The following is a 17,310-nucleotide window of genomic DNA, read 5'->3' on the forward strand; positions in this document are numbered from 1 at the left end:
CTCTCTAATCCCAAAATGCGTTCATTTTCGGGGAGATATGGGGAGCGATGTCGTGAGAGCATTGCTTTGCCCTTGTTTCTTTCTTTCTTCTTTTACTTAGGTCTCGGTGATTAACACGCCCTGCGTTATGTATAATCTTTCAACTCCATTGTTGAATTCTTCATCAAGGTGGGGGGACGTAGATAAGTTTTTGGTTGACATGGTCGGCATGAGTTTCAAAAGCTTTACTTAGAAAGCATCTTCGTTAGGGCAGGCCGTAACATCGTGACCCTCGCTTTCGCACAGGGCACACCATTTGTCTGGGTCGGCAATGGCGGCGCCCTTGGGAGGAACGAGGTCGGAGTTGGACGCGGTGAGGGAAGGGTTGGGTAGAGGAGCGGTGGGGGCGCTGCCGGGGGTCTTGGAAGGAGTGAGGATGGATGGGCGGCGTTCGGACAGGGAGCGATCGGAGATGGAGAGGCCGCGGAGACCTTCGATGACGCCGTCTTTGCCGTTGTGGATGCTATCGTTTGTGCGGGAGTAGGTGGATGCGTCGCCGCCCATGGCGGAGCAGTTGAGGATGTCGTGGCCGCCCGTCTCACAGATTTCGCACCATAGGTGGCTACTGTTGACGGATGAGCGGCCATCAGACTCAGGCATTATTGCAAGAGCGGGAGGAGTGTTGCGCTGTGACGAGTCCTTCCAGTTCATGATTGTGTCTTTGGAGTCACGCTCTGAAGGCTTCTTCTGTACAGCTGTGACTTCTGACACGCCATTGCTAATCATGCTGTCACGTTGCTCGGCGAGGCCGAGCTGGCTCTTCAACTTCTCAATCTCACGCTCTAGTTCTTCTTCTCGGTAAGCCTTGCGTTCCACAAGACCACGAAGCTCTTCCTTTTCGCGCTCCAGGCGCTGTGCGTCTGCCTTTGCTTGTGCAAGCTCTTCAGCGTCCACAGCAGGGCCTTGTGGTGATAGAGGCGAGCGAACACGCTCGTCCCCACCGGAACTCAAGGAATGAATAATGGCTTTGAGTCCTCGGATTTCGTCGTCACGTTGCTCTACCTCTCTTTGGCTTGGGCTTTGAGGCGTATCAACCATGGCACCCGCGCCCTTGAGAGCTGCAGCAGCCTTCTCTCGCTCACGACGAAGCTCTGATCGGCCACGCTCCACTTCACCCCTGAGGAACTCCACTTCCCCTCGAGCTTCTGCCTCGCCTCGACGCGCATCTTCCAGGCCTTCTTCAAGCTCTTGCACAAGCTCCTCGAGTTGCTTCAGCTGCATAGCGACAGTCTCAACATCTTCAGTACGAGACTGGTATTCTCGCAGTTCTTCAGTCAATTCCTCGACCTTCTTTTCGTATACTCGCTCAGTTTCGGTGCTGGCTAGTTCGAGAGTGTCAATGGTGCTTCGGAAATCAGAGCGATGTGCGTCAAACTCGGATGTGAGCATGGCAATCTTATCGTTCTTCTCTCGCAGAAGTGCTCGTAATTGTGCAACATCAGTGGGCTCGTTGCTGCCATGAGCCGACCCCATGTCCATTCCATCTTCTGGTATCAGGCTCTGGATCTCGGCAAGGCTTGCCTCCATTTCGCTCAGCGATGCAGCCTGCTCTTTCAGTTGTCTCTCTCGCTCATCCAAAAGCGCCTGTAGCCGCTGCACCTCTTCGCTAGGAGAGGAGCCCAGCCGCGAGCCGGGGCGGCGATGTTTGTAACTGGATATGGAATCATTGCTTGTGCGCGCTGCGCCGATGGGGGTTGTTTCGGTGTCTTCTTCAATAATATCTTGCTGGCCAACGCGAGAGCTGCTCCGCGAGTAGGATCGCTGGGGGCCGGGTGTCCGTGGCTTCTGCAGGGGAGGAGCCCTCGGGGCAGGACTGGCAAAGCGAGGAGGGGCTGGGCTTGCAAATCGCGGGGGTGCGCCGATTGCGCTCTTGGAGAAGCCAGAGGGTGTGCGCGAGCCACTGCGAGCCGGCGAGGCACTCAAGCCTTGCTTCTGACGATAGGGCGATTCAGGGCGTGCAAAGGAGCGGCCCAGGCTGGATTTGCCCTGGGGACTGGTTGCGCGGACACCGGGTCCGATGGATTGGGAGAATTGCGACTTTGGCGCATCGTGGCCGAAGTTGGGTTTTTCGGTGGTGGAAAGGCTGAAGTTGGGGTACGAAGGTGTGACTGGCTCAGGCGCAAAGTCAGATGAGCCTCCTGAGACCCGCTTTTGAGCGCGATGCACAGGGAGGAAGATGCCGGAGTTGGGGATCGAAGTATCAAAGTACTGTGTGCTGTGTCGCCATCAGTGCATGTGCCCAGGAGTGTGTTCAGAAGAGCGGTGGGCATGCGTACCCATCGACGGAGCCGTTATTCTTGCCCCGCGCGGCGTATTCTCTGTTGAGTTCGACGCCGGCGAAGACTCCTTGCTTGCCGCGGATGCTGCCGACAAACTTGACGACACCGACCATGCCACCAGGGACATCTACGGTGTCGCCTACGTCAATGTCCTGGCCGTCGGCGCCCATGCGGTGTGCTGGCGAGTTTCCGCCTACGAGTGCTGAGAGGGAGGCTTGTCGGGCCATGTTTTTGCTGGCGGCGTTTAGGTTGGGCGATGAGGCAGTGGGATGTAGCATAGGTCGCGCCCCAAGGCGGCGGGGAGTCTGGGGATAGGCCATACCAGGGCGTTGTTTGTCGCAGGGTAGACCTGTTCCTTAGTGTAGGGTAGGTTGGACAGACCAAGGACGGTGTTTGTTTTGATAAGAGGGGACTACAGGGGTCTGGACAGCCAAGTCATGGGCGACGGTAGAGCGTGATTATTTAACCGACAGCTGCCCAATGAATTGCGATCATCCCATTTGGGCGACATGGCGCTCCTAATTGTTCTTTATGCGCCCCGTCCCGCGTTCCCCTGGATGTGGACGCCTATAAACTCTGCGGCTTGACGCCTTGGGGAAATGTCTTTGCAAGGCCTACTACGCTCAACAAGGCCGCATCACGTCACCCAGGCCTAGTGTGTGATAGGGCCGGCCATCACCAACCGTCGGTCCTTGGTACCAGAATGGATCCAATAAAGTCTACAGCACCAGTCTGCGGTTGCCCTTAGCATGGCAGACAGGCCCTCTCTGATGCATGCTAGCCGGCTCAACACACAGAGAGGGTTGACAGTTGTCAATTGTGACACCTCAGGGGTTTTGACACGACAAGTCTGCAATCAAAAGCTGACCCGTCTTTACAGGGGGTGGTAGAGGATAGGTGTGAGGATATACATTTCCATCTACGTGGACACGATCAGCACATTGGCCTTGTCCAAGGAAAAGGAAAACGTGTGATGAGCCGTGGACCGTACGTTGAAGTGGGAGCCGTGCCTTTGCCCACAGACCCGCGAGCTGGCCCTTGCGTGCCGAACATGCGCAAACGCGTGGGCACGTGAGGCCATATCGCCCAGACAAGCACTTCCACAAGTTCCCCTGGCTACCTGCCTGGATGCAGACAAGCTCGCTGGAAATACTCCATCATGCTATTAAGTAGATGGATACACTGTATCTGCTTTCACTTATTAGAGTGCGTGCTATTACGAGCATCCGTTTCAGATTGAGGCAAGGAATATGGATAGTGGCATGACAACCACCACAACGAAAAAAAGGCTTTTGGAATCAGTCACGGATATCATTGACCCAATTCGCAAGGAAACATAACTCCTTTTTCATGTTGAACTGTATTGAACGAGTCTTTTTTCCGATACTCATGCTCATCCCGATTGAGCTCGTTGCGGAGATGCAGCCACTCCCGACTCGCCGAGCCAGATCCCCCCATGTCCAACAATTGCCGAGGCTCATGGCTCGGTGATGCTCAACCGCGCCAGCTACATCACTGTGCGCCCGCGCTTGCCATGCGCTCTCTCCAGACGCACCCACCATGGCTGGCAATGTTCGGCAGCCCATTGATGTAGCCTCCTTGGAGCGCTACATCGAGGCTCATGTTCCTGAAATCAAGGTTCCCTTGGACGTAAAGCAGGTGCGTGTGTAGTCGAGCGGGAATCAAGCTTGACCCAAGGAACACGATTTGCTAATATAGAAGCTAGTTTGGCTATGGACAATCGAATCCGACATACCAGTTGACGGATAAGACCGGAAAGAAGTATGTGCTGAGGAAGAAGCCTCCGGGCCAGCTGCTGTCAAAGGTACATACACTTCTACATATCAGTCCTCTTTCCAACACCGAGAAAAAGAAAGTTAATCTAATTGCTTGCTCGCAGACTGCACACAAAGTCGATCGTGAATACCGCATCATCCATGCACTGGAGAACACAGATGTCCCTGTTCCACGAGCACTATGTCTCTGTCAAGACGAAAAGGTCATCGGCACCGACTTCTACATCATGGAGTTTCTCGATGGCCGCATCTTCGAAGACCCCGTCCTTCCTGACGTAACCCCAGAGGACCGAACAAAAATGTATGCTCTGAACACACCCAGACACTCCTTCCAAACTCCGAAACATTAACTAACCTGCCTGTAGGTGGCACTCCGCAATCACCACCCTCGCAAAATTCCACCGCGTATCCCCCTCCTCCGTAAACCTCGCCTCCTACGGCAAACACTCGGGCTTCTATACCCGCCAAATCGCAACCTTCAACACAATCTCGCAATCCCAAGCCTCAGCCAAAGACAAAGAAACCGGCGAACCCGTCGGCAAAATCCCGCATCAAGACGACATGGTCACCTTCTTCAGCGACCACCGCACCCAACCAAAGGACCGCGCAACCTTCGTCCACGGCGACTACAAAATCGACAACGTCGTCTTCCACAAAACCGAACCCCGCGTCATCGGCATCCTAGACTGGGAAATGAGTACAATCGGCCACCCGCTGTCTGACCTCAACAACGTCATGTCCCCGTACATCACGGCGTCCAGCCAGACTGCAATGTCGATCGGGCGTGCGCACCAGGGCTTTCAACCAGGTGCTACACCCGGCTTGCCCACCCGCGAGCAGCTTATCACGTGGTACTCCGAGGTAGCGGGATGGGATCCGCGCCCGGATTTCACCTGGGGGAATGCGTTTAGTACGTATCGGCTTGCGATTATCATGCAAGGTATTGCGGCGAGGTATGCGTTGAGGCAGGCGAGTAGTGCGCAGGCGCAGGAGTATGGGCAGATGATGAGGCCGTATGCTGAGATTGCGTGGGAGTTGGTGCAGGAGGTTAAGAGGGAGAATGAAAAGGCTAAGTTGTAGGCGTGGGTTCTTTTGGGGGGTGTTTGTGTCTGGTTGTCTGTAGATCAATTTTAAAATGCAATGAAAAGAAGCCATGTTTTGAGTACCTAGTGGAGAAGTTGTTGCTTTCTTTGATTTCGATGTTGGCAATGCAGATTGTCTGAAGCCCATGGCACTGATTTTATTTCTTTCTCTATCAACCGTATGACTCGGATCCTACTTGCGCTCCCCTCAAATGCTCAATTACTGTTCCCTCGGCTGTCATCATATTGAGGGTACTATATCGCGTAAATAATCCAGTCTGTCAACACAGATATCGTGCAAGAAGAACAATAAAACACTGTCCTCTGTAAATAGTAAACTGCTCGGGACAAGGGAGATGCAGGCGATGAAAAAGAAAAGGGAGGTGGAGGGAGCCTGGTAAAGGCATGCCCAATAGTTTCTTTTCGCGCCTCAAACGCCAGATGCGCCGTTTAATAATCTTCCCATACTCTGTGCCATGTCGCTTTCCGCTCTGACGCTTGGTCCAATATATCGCTGACTTTTGCTTCCTCGTGGCGGGTCGTATACACGCTCTTTACCGTCCGATCTTAGGGACGTCCTGGTTGATACGGTCGAGAGCCTAGAGCAGGTTAGTTAGCTTATGATCCACCGTATTTCTCATGGATACAGGGGAATTCGTACCTCAAGCATGACTACGGCGTTTCCGCGAATGACGACCATGCCGATGCGCACTTTCTCACCGCCTGCCTTTTCTTCAAGCGCTTCGTCGAGGACAATGTTTAGGTAGACCTGCACGGTGTGAGCTTTATTTGGTGAGATTGGGGAATGCTGGATTGGACTTACGTCGTATCCACGGAGGATTCCCATGACTTTGCGACTGCCGTTCAACTGCACGAGGACGCGCTTCTCCAGGTACTTTGGCCAGGTTAGTAAGAGTAGATTCTGGACAGCAATTCGTAGTTTACCTTCTTCAACTCGGGCTGTGCTTGAGGCATATTGGGAGCGGTGGTATAGCGATGGGGTCTGTTTGTTGTGTAGGCGGTGAGTGGGCGTTTAGGTGACTACGCTTGTGTCGGTCGTGGGTAAGCTGGGTCGCGCGTGGTGTTCGACGAGCAAGAGCAACTACTACACATGGTGGGAGAGCTCTGGGGCTTTTTGCGGAGGGCCCGTGCACAGGCACCACCACCGACATGTGAGCGCGACCACTAGTCTTCCTCTACAAATCCTCCACGGACTTGATCTGATTTTAAGAGCATTGGGAAATAACAAGAAACCACCAAACATGAAAAGATCTAGTTCTACGCGTGTAGCGCGCAAAATCGGCAGCTACGATGACGACGAGTCCGCCGACAGCACCAATAGCTCGCAGAGTGAAGTACAGAAGCCTACAGGTTAGTCGTACATTCTTCGCGATTACCAGCCTTTCTGACGTTGGGGAAACTTGCAGCGAACCTTTCCAGGCCCATGTGAAAAAGCTGGCAAAGGCTCTGTGCTAACTAAGCCTTGTAGTCGTCAAGCGGCCTGCGCTTGGTAAAGCAAAGAAGCGCTCTTCTCTACGCATGTCGTTTGGTGCTGGCGACGAAGCGAACAATGGCGAAGAATCAAGCGATTCAGCGGTTATGACTCCGAAGAAGGCGAACCTCAGTCGCATAGCACTGGAGAAGAGTGCACAACTTCGGGCCCGCTCACCACTCGTATCGGAATCTGCGAAGCCGACCGAATACAGCAAGGATTATATTGCTGAACTACGAAATTCGACACCGTCAACGCCCAGGGACCTCAAGATATCCGCTGAGGAAGAAGAGGAGATTCGCGCGCTGGATATTGCGGCCAAGTTTGGGCCTGTCGCGTCACTCGAGGCGACGTCATCTGCGATTCCTACCGAAGCAGAGATACGGGAAAAGAAGGCGCGGAGGCGGCGCTTAGCACACGAGGAAAATGCGTATGACGACGAAGATGCAGCCTGGGCATCCGACGACCAAGGGGAGGACGAGTTCAGACAACACAGAGATAAGATTTCCCTTCGACCCAAGGACAAATGGGGAGAAACCCGCCTAGTCCACGACGACGAAGACATTGCCGAAGGCTTCGACGACTACGTAGAAGACGGCAAAATAGCCCTCGGTCGCAAGTCCGAAAAGGAAGCCCAGCGACGACGGCGTGCCGAAATGGCCGAACTCATCAACGACGCAGAGGGCTCCTCAGGAGACGATGGCTCCGACGACTCCGACGAAGACCGCAACGTCGCATTCGCTACAGCCCAAGCTCGCGCAGGTCGCTACGGCCAAAAAGTAGACGAAGACGACGACGGCACCAGAACGCCTCCTCGCATCACGCCTCTCCCAGATCTCAACGACATCCTCCAGGGCCTCACCATCGACATGGAAGCCCGAAAGCAAAGAAAAGCACTGCTTCTCCAGAAAATGCAAGATCTCAAAGACGATAAAGTAAGGATTGAAGAGCGCAAAAAGTATCTCCAGGAACAACTCCAGAAGACGGGCGAGGAATACGAAAAACTACGCCAGGAATCCGGTCTACCGGCTTTGCCCACTAATACTTTGGAGGGAGGAGGTGGTGCTAGGTTGATTACAGAACGAGGCTTGGATAGTCTGGGGACTACGCCGCTGGGTGGTACACCGTTGGGTGGCACGCCGCTGGCGAACCGATCGAGCGAGGATTCGGATTGAGTAGCGTGTTTCTTTTTTCTTTCTTGAATTGAATAAAAGAGGGACCTTTTAGGTTATGTGTAATCGTACATTTATTTCTCTCCCCCCTTCCATGTGCCGTGCTCCGTGACGCCTAATTCCCATCCCATATTTACAAGAACTCCATCCAATGTCCTTTTCCTCATCCTGTATTCTTACATCCCCCCTCCCCCCCTTCCCCTTCCTTTTCTGCGTGCGAGCTACGCTCGCAACTATTTATTCTCGTCCAACTCCCTCCACACCTTCTGAATCCTCTCCCTCTTTTCTTTCGCCGCCTCGCGATTCTGGCGCGTGCGCTCAAGCCGGATGCCGCGCAGACACATGTTGACCTTGTGCTTGGCGTCGGTGCAGTTGCCGGTTACTTTCCAGAGGAAGCCGTGGGCGTGGCATTCTTCGAGGGCGGCGACGACGTCGGCGCAGTCTGAGTTGGGTTGGTGTTAGCTTGGGGTGTGTGTGCTGGGGAGGGGGAGGGGAGGTTTACTTTTTTGGACTTCTTCGGTGTGGAGGTGGGGGTGCATTGTTAGGCTCGGTATGTAGGGGTGCGGAATAGGATGTGTTTCGTTGTTGCTGTCGTATGCAAGTGAGGTTCGTGGTGGGTAGCTGTGGTCCAGAGCGTAGGTGTAGTAGAGCCAATCCGATCTCTGGTTTCTTGGACGAATCGCACGAGATCTCAGCGTAGTAGTTACCCTAACGTTAACACCGTACGTCCGAGCGCGTCTTTCTTCGGCCTTGCGCTCGCAACGTCGGTTTCGATCAACAACGCTTGCTTAATTCTCGCGGACAGATTAGCCATACGCAAATTTAGCGTATCCGTCTGTGAATAGAATTTCATCTGCGTGGCTGTGAGTGCACTGCATTGGCCATTGCACGATCTTTTTTCTCTCATTCTTTCTCCCGAGTTCCCCGCAACCCAGAGTGGGCGTCTCTCACCCGCCACCCCAAGTTCGCCATGACGTCTCAAGCACAGCTGAAGAAGCAACAAGGTATACCTCACAATCTCTATTTTCGAAAAGTAATTTCAGGTAAGCTAACACGAAGACAGAGCTCCAAACAACGTACCAGAATTACAAAAACACGTTACAAACCATTGCCTCCAAAATCGGGGATATTGAGCAAGAATCCGAAGAGCACAAGTAAGTTTTCCATGATTTGCATAGCGTGCTCAAACTTCAGTCACCTGCCCCTTCTCAATCACACCGCTTGTTCGGTGGCTCGGCGACTCCAACACCCCCTCCTTTGAGGAGATTGTCTATTCTTTACAGAAAGGAGCAGGATGCCTGAGTTGTGTCATGGAGTCAATGAGAATCATTAACTGATGTATACTAGACTCGTACTCGAGACGCTGCAGCCGCTTTCGGGAGACCGGAAATGCTTCCGCATGATCAACGGCGTCTTAACTGAGCGGACGGTCAAGGAGGTGGTGCCTATTCTGCAGACTAACTCGGAGGGCCTGAAGAAGGCGCTAGAAGAGCTAGTCAAGCAGTACAAGTCGAAGCAGGATGAGATGGAAAAATGGAAGGTACGTGTGTCTGTTGTGTGAGAAAGAGAGTTACATATGACGACTGAGACTATGATCTGGAGTTGGGAACGGACGGCTGACTTTGCCACTACAGAAGAAGAACAACATTCAGGTTGTTCAGCAGCCTGGACAGTAGACTGGTGTCCGGATCATGCGGCACCCCTTTGACAGGGAGGGTACACGACGTATGCTTGGTTCCACATGGGATACTACCAGCATCAAGGCGGCAGAATCTCGGCCACCAGAGTCAGAACAGATGCAGACAGGCCATGACGGAAGAATGAAAAGTGTTCCGGTTCGGAGAGCAAGGCCGTAGTGTGTAAGGAGTGACTCGATGATGAGATGTTAGTACAGCATGTCACGATATGACAGCATAGCTTTCCCCACAGCAATTCAAGAAGCACCCATGAAGGAGGGCATATGTATATAACCCCCGTACTATAGCTTTGGCAACGATGTGTGTGTGTGTAAAACTTGAAATGTGACGGGGGGAGCCAGGCACAGCATGGCTAGGCAGTGCAATGGTCGACGACATCGATAGTCGTGTGTGCCCCCACATACCACATGGACTACCCACTGGTTGTATGTATGTAGGCATGATTTGACGAATGAAAAAGTGCCGAAGAAAGAGGGAGCGTGGGCTTGGAGGCCGAGTTTGCAGCCGACCAGCACGTGCTCCCCACTCTAGGCGGGCCTTCTGCACGATGAGCTGTCGAGTTGGCTTTCAGTCGAGCTGACGCACCGATCTACGACCATGGTACCATGACCGTGGACACGTAGCTCATAGGGTACCGGCAAAGCTGGCTGCAAGGAGAAGGCGAACGGTGAGGTTCAGAAGCCGTTTGCGGCTAGGGAGGGGACGTCATCTAGCGGTGGGTAATAGTGAAGCTGATAGCAAGGCTGTACTTACATGCAACCGAGCCCAACAAGAGAGATTGAGGGATTGCCGTCTGCATGTGGCTGGGATTGTGCTGAGGATAAGGTGTGATGATGGGAAAAGCAATACTAGGAGTGGAGTAGACTTGGCGTGGTGGTGTATGTAAGTGCGTGGGAGAGGATACTCGTCTAATTGCTGCTCTAGTGACAAGAGCATGTTTGCATTCGGGTAGAGAGAGAGAAGAGCAAAGTGGAGTCTGAGCATCTCAAATGGGGAAAAAGAGGGACTTGCAACGTGGGATAGCGTAGGGCTGTCGAATAAAAGGTGGTGGCATGGCTTGCATAGAGGATCGCCGACTAGCGCCTGGGTGTTGCAGCTGTGCTTCTGACGACAGGCCGGAGGACGGCATGGCGATGGTGATGGCGAGGTTTGCCGGCAGTAGCCCGTGGCCGTGGACTGGACCGAGACGGGTCGGGATGAAGCCGGGTGAGGCAGAGGCAGTTGGAGAAGAGCCATGGAGAGGAGAGAATGGCTCGGGGCGGGCCGAGCATGGTGGGCGCAGGCGCATTGATGGCGGGAGTGGTAGTGGTAGTAGTAGCAGCAGTCGCAGCAGTAACATGACATAGCAATGGCAGTCAATGCACCGTCTCTCCGCGCGCAACTCCGGCCAACGTCCAAGCTTGGCCGCGCCCCCCCATCTTCGGGCGTCCTGAGCTTCGCACCCCATATCATCTCCTCGCGCTCCTATTGGCAGGCGCGTCCCCAGCTGCTTCTCACCTCCATTCGCGACAAAGGCGTACAGCTCCCGGAATCCATTGACTCGACCCGAATCACGGCCCTTTGCTCCAACTGGACCTTCTCCCCCAGCGACTTCTTGCATCCCGTCCCACCGCTAATCCATCGCCACGGCGGACCGCCATCGTCGCACCGACTATCAGGCCGCCGCCGCAAGGCATACACACGACTCCGCCATCTCTCTGCTCGCCCCTCGGTTTACGTGTAAGTCAGCCTGTGTCTGTCTGTCTGCGTGCGTGTCCATGTGAGAGAAAGAAAGAGAGAAAGAGACATCCAGAAAGAGAAGGAGCGACCAAGCCCGTCTGGGTCGCACCTGCCTCGCCCATCGCCCATGGCCCGTCGCGCCTTCCTCGTCTGGTTGTTGTTGATGGCTGACTGATGACCGACCAACTGACTGACTCCCAGCAGTTCGCGTGCCGTCGAGCCTCTCCACTCGGTCGCCGCCACCGTCGTAGTACGTCGTCAGCAGCAGCAGCGGCAGCTTCCCAGCCTCCAAGCTCCCAAGCTATCTCCGCCTGCACCTGCTGCATGCCACTAACCGTTTCCCTTGCTCACCACCCTCGTTACACCAGTGACCCCCCAGCCTGCATACTCGGCCGCCAACTCGCCCCATCGTCTCTCCCAGTGACGTGGTCGCCAACGAAATAGTCGCCAGCGCATACGCTTGCCGACCGCGCAACCGCTAATATGTCGGCCTCTCCCCCAAAGCAGGAGGGCGTGGAACCAGTCCAGTCGCCTGACGAAGAACAGCCCATGGACCGGAACACAGAAGAGAACACAGCCCAGATAGGTTACGAGTTCGAAGTTAAGGAACAAGACCGATGGCTTCCTATCGCCAATGGTACGTCCATTTCCCCAATGCCCTTTTCCCCTCCCCGCCGTCGGCCATGTTTGCGCGCCCGTCACTTCTCTGGTCTGCACGTCGACGGATTGCTCAAACGCGCGCAATCGCTCTCTGCATGTCCCCAGACTCTCTCCATTCGCGCGTGCCTGCGTCGAATCGCCTAAATCCGCACTTTGCTCCAGCCACTCAGCTGCGCGCTGTGCCTGGAATTTGGCCGACGTGCAGCCTGCGCCATGTCGTCGTCTTCTCCACCCTCGTCGACGTCCCCGCCACAAGCAACGCCAAAGAATGCAAACACAACCCAAAGTGCCGCTTCAGATGCTAACATTCGTAACTTTGCTCCAGTCGCCCGTATCATGAAGATGGCTCTTCCCGAAAACGCCAAAATTGCAAAGGAGGCAAAGGAATGCATGCAGGAATGCGTCAGCGAGTTCATTTCCTTCATCACAAGCGAGGGTAAGTCTATTTGTTTCCAATTCTGACCCTTCAAGAACTAGTCGCTAATCATGTTTGCAGCCTCCGAAAAGTGTCAGCAGGAGAAGCGCAAGACAGTCAATGGAGAGGATATTCTCTTCGCCATGACCTCCCTTGGCTTCGAAAACTACTCCGAAGCTCTCAAAATCTACCTTTCCAGGTACCGCGAAGTAAGCTGCCCCTTTCTCCTTCTCCCCCTCTCACTCTTCTTTTGTTGCCTATTGTTTGGCGAAAACGTTTATCTGAACTATTGGTATTGATTGGTGGTACGAGACCCTCCTCGCAAATCAGAACAAGCCACCCACTGGGCAGTTTGCAGCCGGGTCCGGCGGGCCCAACGCAGGCGGGTCAGAGAACCAACAGCATGTACTGAGCGGCGATTCCGAAATGGGCGACGACTCGACTGCCTTTGGCTATCCTGTCCACAACGGAAACGGAACGGAGTACTAGTTGCGCCGAGCTCTGGTGATCGCAGTGCAAAATATGGAAGAAGAGAAAGCCATCGTCCAGGAAAGACGTGGGAAAGGCTGCTAGATCACCAGAAAGCAAGCAACTTACGAACAAGTTACTTGCCAAGAATTCATGAAGAGATGGTATTGGGAACATGTTTTTTGGAATCAGATTGTTCATACTGCCGGAGCATCTGTTGCGGGGTTATAATGTACGGGAACAGAATACTTGTTGTGTCGACAAGATGTCATCTTGAGGTCTTGTCCCAGGACTCTATACGGATAGGATGGACAGAGAAGGACACATGTGGACGATTCGGATACCTTTTGTCTTCTTGCACGCTGGATTACTATTGGTCTAGATTTTATCTTTTGCTCACACGGGCCGACCGACATTCGTTATGCGACTGGGAATCAAACATATTAAAAACCGCTTCGCCAATGCTGTAGCCACTTGAGTGTTGATTGTGTTATCATTGTGGTACGACGACCTACGGACGGCTATATCCTGATGTCGACGCACCTTACCTTCGAGCTATCAACTGACTTAACGGTATGTCGTCGTCTTGCTCATCGTAAAACTCCACGTCCTCATCCACGCCAAAGTCCTTTAGTCGTTCACCCTCGGCATTTCGCCATGCAGCCTCTCCCTCCCGTCCCTTTTCGCCGCGCTTCTTCTCAGACTCTTCCTCTTCTTCCTCAGCATCATCACTAGCATCATCTCCATATGTGTACCCCCCATCATCGTCGTCACGACTATTGCCGTATTCTGCTTCATCCTTGACTACCCTCTGCTGCATCCTTTCCCCATACCCCCTCCTCCTCAACGCATCCTCCGCCTGCCTCGCCTTGAAAGCCCTGACCGTCTCCTCCGCACTCATCTCCGGCGCCTCTGCAAACTGAAATGCACCCGCATTCACCGCCTTGGCATTCCCCCTATACGCGCGATCCGGGTCTGGCGGCGGCCACACCGTACCCGGGTCCTCGAAGCCATTCGTCTCAAACGCTAGGCCACTGGTCAGACTCGGTGTTGCCCCGAACGGATTGAACCAGGAAATTGGGTTCGCAGAATTCATGCCCTGCACGATGTTCGCCCAGATGCCAATGTCGTAGGGGAACTCCTGCTTGCGGATGCGAATCTGCTGCGTGCCGTCGGGCGAGGGGAGGTAGCCTCCGTACTGGCGGGCGCGGCGCAGCAGCGTCCTGTGGCGTTCAATCTCCCAGCCTTCGATGGTGGTGGTGTTGACGGCTAGGCACCAGATGTTGCGGAGGAAGAGGACGCCCAGGATGAACAGGGTGAGGCTGTTTACGATGAAGATGGTGAAGAGGTGGGCGAGCTGGAAGGGGGTTGGGCCCATTGACGAGGGCATGTCGAGGTTGGACCAGAGATAGGCGACGCGGGTTAGGATGAAGGATTCGAGGAGGGCGAGTCCGGCGGTGGAGTAGAAGAGGAAGCGGATGAAGTGGGGGAAGGTGGTATGGCTGACGCAGTTGTTTGTCCAGGGGCAGTGGTGGTCCATTTTGGGTATGCATCTGGGGAGGTGGTTAGCTGTGCTTTTGGTGGGGTTGATATGATGTGTGTCAGATAGCTTCCTTGTTACTCCAAAAGTTCATCACATCTTGATCGATCCTTCCATGACTTGGTGATTCAGAGGCAAAATAGCTATTACGCCCTTGCCTTGATATCTTTCTCAGAACAAACATGAACATACAAAAAATCCGACCTACCTCTTACACTCCTTACAATGATGGACCCTCGGCGGCTTCGCAGCCTCACACCGAAAACACCACTTCCTACTCTTCCCCACCATATCTTCCGCCTCGTTCCCCATTCCCTCCTTACCCTCCGCCTTCACCGCACCCCCAACATTCCAATCCTTCGGTATCGTCCCGGGATCCACAAACACGCTCTGCGTATATGTAATAAGTATTAGTACTAAAAGAGTATTCGCCGCAATGATCTCATTCTTGCTCAATGGCGCAGGATCGAGCCGCATCAGCAGCAACTGCGAGGGGCACCCAAGGAACAATATCAACGCATAGACCGCGGGCACCGCGAGTTGAGAAATTTCCATCTTAGTGACACCATCCGATGGGGGGGGAAACCTAAGATGGAAAAATGGAAATTAAAGGTCGGAAATGGGCGGATAGGGAGTTGTTGTTTGACAAAGTCACGCTTAGAAGGGGGGGGGTTTCGTGTAACAAGGGTGGTGGGATCGCGAAAGCACGTGATTGGTAGCTTGCCCTCTCCAAAAGAGAACGAAGTTAGACTTGCTTCATCTTTGCCCCAACGAAAAACTACTTGACCGCCCCCCATCAAATACACAGCATCTCACCGCCTTCTATCTGTGTACCCTGGATCCCGAAAAAAAGGCTAATCTTTGAAGCTGCGCTATTGCGCAAACCCGGATGCAATGGCATCAACGTGGCCTTTTTTCTTGCTCATCCCAGCAGTAATACTGATACATCTTTATGTATCGCCGTATACAAAAGTCGAAGAGTCGTTCAATATCCAAGCTGTCCATGATATCCTCGTACACGGTATCCCGACGGAGAATGTAGACCAGTTCCTAACTGCGAATTACGACCATGTTTCCTTTCCGGGGAGCGTGCCGAGAACGTTTGCGGGTGCGGCGGTGCTGAGCGGGTTGAGCAGGCCGTTTGTGGGGTTTGTCGAGGATTGGGAGTATGTGCAGATGCTTGGTGAGTTTTTTACTTTTCAAAAATCTTTCATGTGGGGGTTGTAAAAGGGGGAAAGGGCTGACGGTGAGGTGTGGTAGTTAGGGCGGTGCTGGGACTGCTGAATGCGGCGGCGCTGGTTGCGTTTGGGAGGAGTGTGCAGAGGGCTTTTGGGACTGCGGCGGGGATTTGGTATGCGTTGTTTCAGGCAAGTCAGTTTCATGCTATGTATTATGCTTCGAGGACGCTGCCGAATATGTTTGCGTTCGTGTTTAGTAAGTTTGCGGTTTGCTTGTTGAAGTGGTTGTTGGCTTATGGCTACAGGCAATATGGCATTGCGAAGTCTAGTTCTTGCGTACAATTCTCCCAGTACTTCTTCGAATGTCCCGGGACACTACCGACTGAGCTTGTATCTGCTCACTATTGCTGGAGTTGTCTTCCGATCTGAGCTAGCTATCCTGGTCGCCACTATCACTGTGTATCTGTTTTTCACACGCAAGATATCGATCATCAGCGTCATCATTCCAGCCGGCATTGGAGGCCTCATCGTCGGTCTTATCTGCACAGTACCTTTAGATTCTTTCTTCTGGCAATCATTTCCCCTATGGCCTGAGTGGACGGGTTTCTACTACAACACCATTCAAGGAAACTCGGCGAACTGGGGTGTCTCGCCATGGTATTTCTACTTTGCAAATGCACTTCCGCGACTAATGCTAAACCCTATAACCTACCTGGTCTGCATACCGATTGCTGTTTCGAATCCAGCAAGCCAAAGACGAAGCCTTGATCTACTTATCCCTCTACTCAGCTTTGTGGCTATATACAGCTTTCTTCCTCACAAAGAATGGCGTTTCATTCTCTATGTAATCCCAGGATTGACAGCGGTAGCTGCTGACGGAGCCTCCTGGATTTGGACACGACGATCCAAGTCTATCATATATGCTATCCTCAGCTTGGCTCTTGTAGGATCAGTCCTGGTGTCATTCGCTGCATCCACAGCTATCTTGGGTATTTCTAGTCTCAACTACCCTGGAGGAGAAGCTCTGCACGATTTGCACAAACGAATGTCTCATCCGCACGATAAGCACTTCAATGTACACTTTGACAACCTTGCGTGTCAGACAGGTGTCACGCGTTTCCTGGAGAGCCACAGGGGCCCACAGACAGTACTCGATGTTCTTGAAGAGCAAATGGCACCAACCCGGAAATGGTCTTATGACAAGACTGAGGACCCGAGCGCACTTTTGGATCCGATGTTCTGGACAAAATTTGATTACGTTCTTACCGAGAAGCCGGAGAGGATAATTGGAATGTGGAATATTGTACATGTGGTGTACGGCTTCGGTGGGGTCAGGCTTCTGAAGCCAGGCGAGGAGAGCAAAGATGAATTCGGACCTCTGTACGAGGGGAGTGGACCAATTGTTGATGTGTCAGATGACTGGACTACAAAAGTTGCAGTAGAATGGGATCGATTGGAAGGGCTATTGAGAAATAGTTTGTTCAGGGGTTACTGGCCCATGTTACGGATGGAGCCAAAGACCTATATTCTGGAGAACAGTATGAGTCCGCCAATGTATATGTAGATATAGGGTCATAATTTTAATAAAGAGATACACATCATAGTACACTAAGCTTTGAGTGAAAGCATCAAGCACGTCCAAGGACCCTTGCCCAACTTCTCATACGTACCCCGCCACGCTTGCTCTGCCCCACCAAGCTCTCTCCTTCGCGTCAACCCCGAAACTCTCTGCACCCAACCAGATACATTGTCAGCGCATAAAATAACCGGCAG

General features: G+C 53.3%; 11 protein-coding genes across 11 annotated transcripts; 7 read left to right on the forward strand and 4 right to left on the reverse strand.

Annotated features, from left to right (window-relative positions):
• Positions 1-228: 228 nt before the first annotated feature.
• Positions 229-2,488, reverse strand: COCCADRAFT_34562 (uncharacterized protein; the record flags this gene model as incomplete). The annotated part of the gene is made up of 2 exons (XM_007711507.1): positions 229-2,254; positions 2,316-2,488. The coding sequence occupies 2 exons, from the start codon at positions 2,486-2,488 to the stop codon at positions 229-231; spliced, it is 2,199 nt and encodes a 732-aa protein (XP_007709697.1).
• Positions 2,489-3,878: 1,390 nt separating this feature from the next.
• On the forward strand, positions 3,879-5,194 carry COCCADRAFT_89345 (uncharacterized protein; the record flags this gene model as incomplete). Its single annotated transcript, XM_007711531.1, has 4 exons — positions 3,879-3,977; positions 4,045-4,143; positions 4,219-4,415; positions 4,480-5,194. 4 exons carry the CDS (start codon positions 3,879-3,881, stop codon positions 5,192-5,194), a joined length of 1,110 nt encoding a protein of 369 aa, XP_007709721.1.
• Positions 5,195-5,750: 556 nt separating this feature from the next.
• On the reverse strand, positions 5,751-6,171 carry COCCADRAFT_2863 (uncharacterized protein; the record flags this gene model as incomplete). Its single annotated transcript, XM_007711482.1, has 4 exons — positions 5,751-5,795; positions 5,858-5,965; positions 6,020-6,091; positions 6,142-6,171. The coding sequence occupies 4 exons, from the start codon at positions 6,169-6,171 to the stop codon at positions 5,751-5,753; spliced, it is 255 nt and encodes an 84-aa protein (XP_007709672.1).
• A 287-nt stretch (positions 6,172-6,458) lies between these two features.
• Positions 6,459-7,863, forward strand: COCCADRAFT_89340 (uncharacterized protein; the record flags this gene model as incomplete). The annotated part of the gene is made up of 2 exons (XM_007711532.1): positions 6,459-6,567; positions 6,686-7,863. The coding sequence occupies 2 exons, from the start codon at positions 6,459-6,461 to the stop codon at positions 7,861-7,863; spliced, it is 1,287 nt and encodes a 428-aa protein (XP_007709722.1).
• A 230-nt stretch (positions 7,864-8,093) lies between these two features.
• COCCADRAFT_34566 (uncharacterized protein) lies at positions 8,094-8,399 on the reverse strand (the record flags this gene model as incomplete). The annotated part of the gene is made up of 2 exons (XM_007711508.1): positions 8,094-8,302; positions 8,363-8,399. 2 exons carry the CDS (start codon positions 8,397-8,399, stop codon positions 8,094-8,096), a joined length of 246 nt encoding a protein of 81 aa, XP_007709698.1.
• A 431-nt stretch (positions 8,400-8,830) lies between these two features.
• Positions 8,831-9,536, forward strand: COCCADRAFT_34567 (uncharacterized protein; the record flags this gene model as incomplete). Its single annotated transcript, XM_007711509.1, has 4 exons — positions 8,831-8,864; positions 8,924-9,014; positions 9,208-9,400; positions 9,495-9,536. 4 exons carry the CDS (start codon positions 8,831-8,833, stop codon positions 9,534-9,536), a joined length of 360 nt encoding a protein of 119 aa, XP_007709699.1.
• Positions 9,537-10,805: 1,269 nt separating this feature from the next.
• Positions 10,806-11,610, forward strand: COCCADRAFT_34568 (uncharacterized protein; the record flags this gene model as incomplete). The annotated part of the gene is made up of 3 exons (XM_007711510.1): positions 10,806-10,859; positions 10,957-11,276; positions 11,481-11,610. The coding sequence occupies 3 exons, from the start codon at positions 10,806-10,808 to the stop codon at positions 11,608-11,610; spliced, it is 504 nt and encodes a 167-aa protein (XP_007709700.1).
• Positions 11,611-11,759: 149 nt separating this feature from the next.
• COCCADRAFT_89386 (uncharacterized protein) lies at positions 11,760-12,840 on the forward strand (the record flags this gene model as incomplete). Its single annotated transcript, XM_007711533.1, has 4 exons — positions 11,760-11,913; positions 12,262-12,372; positions 12,433-12,560; positions 12,664-12,840. The coding sequence occupies 4 exons, from the start codon at positions 11,760-11,762 to the stop codon at positions 12,838-12,840; spliced, it is 570 nt and encodes a 189-aa protein (XP_007709723.1).
• A 209-nt stretch (positions 12,841-13,049) lies between these two features.
• COCCADRAFT_34570 (uncharacterized protein) lies at positions 13,050-13,289 on the forward strand (the record flags this gene model as incomplete). The annotated part of the gene is made up of 1 exon (XM_007711511.1): positions 13,050-13,289. The coding sequence occupies one exon, from the start codon at positions 13,050-13,052 to the stop codon at positions 13,287-13,289; it is 240 nt and encodes a 79-aa protein (XP_007709701.1).
• Positions 13,290-13,363: 74 nt separating this feature from the next.
• Positions 13,364-14,914, reverse strand: COCCADRAFT_34571 (uncharacterized protein; the record flags this gene model as incomplete). The annotated part of the gene is made up of 2 exons (XM_007711512.1): positions 13,364-14,372; positions 14,568-14,914. The coding sequence occupies 2 exons, from the start codon at positions 14,912-14,914 to the stop codon at positions 13,364-13,366; spliced, it is 1,356 nt and encodes a 451-aa protein (XP_007709702.1).
• Positions 14,915-15,847: 933 nt separating this feature from the next.
• COCCADRAFT_2870 (glycosyltransferase family 22 protein) lies at positions 15,848-17,101 on the forward strand (the record flags this gene model as incomplete). The annotated part of the gene is made up of 1 exon (XM_007711483.1): positions 15,848-17,101. One exon carries the CDS (start codon positions 15,848-15,850, stop codon positions 17,099-17,101), a length of 1,254 nt encoding a protein of 417 aa, XP_007709673.1.
• Between the last annotated feature and the right edge of the window lie 209 nt (positions 17,102-17,310).

This window comes from Bipolaris zeicola (genome assembly GCF_000523435.1).
Source record: "Bipolaris zeicola 26-R-13 unplaced genomic scaffold scaffold_30, whole genome shotgun sequence".
Taxonomy (NCBI): Eukaryota; Fungi; Ascomycota; class Dothideomycetes; order Pleosporales; family Pleosporaceae; genus Bipolaris; species Bipolaris zeicola.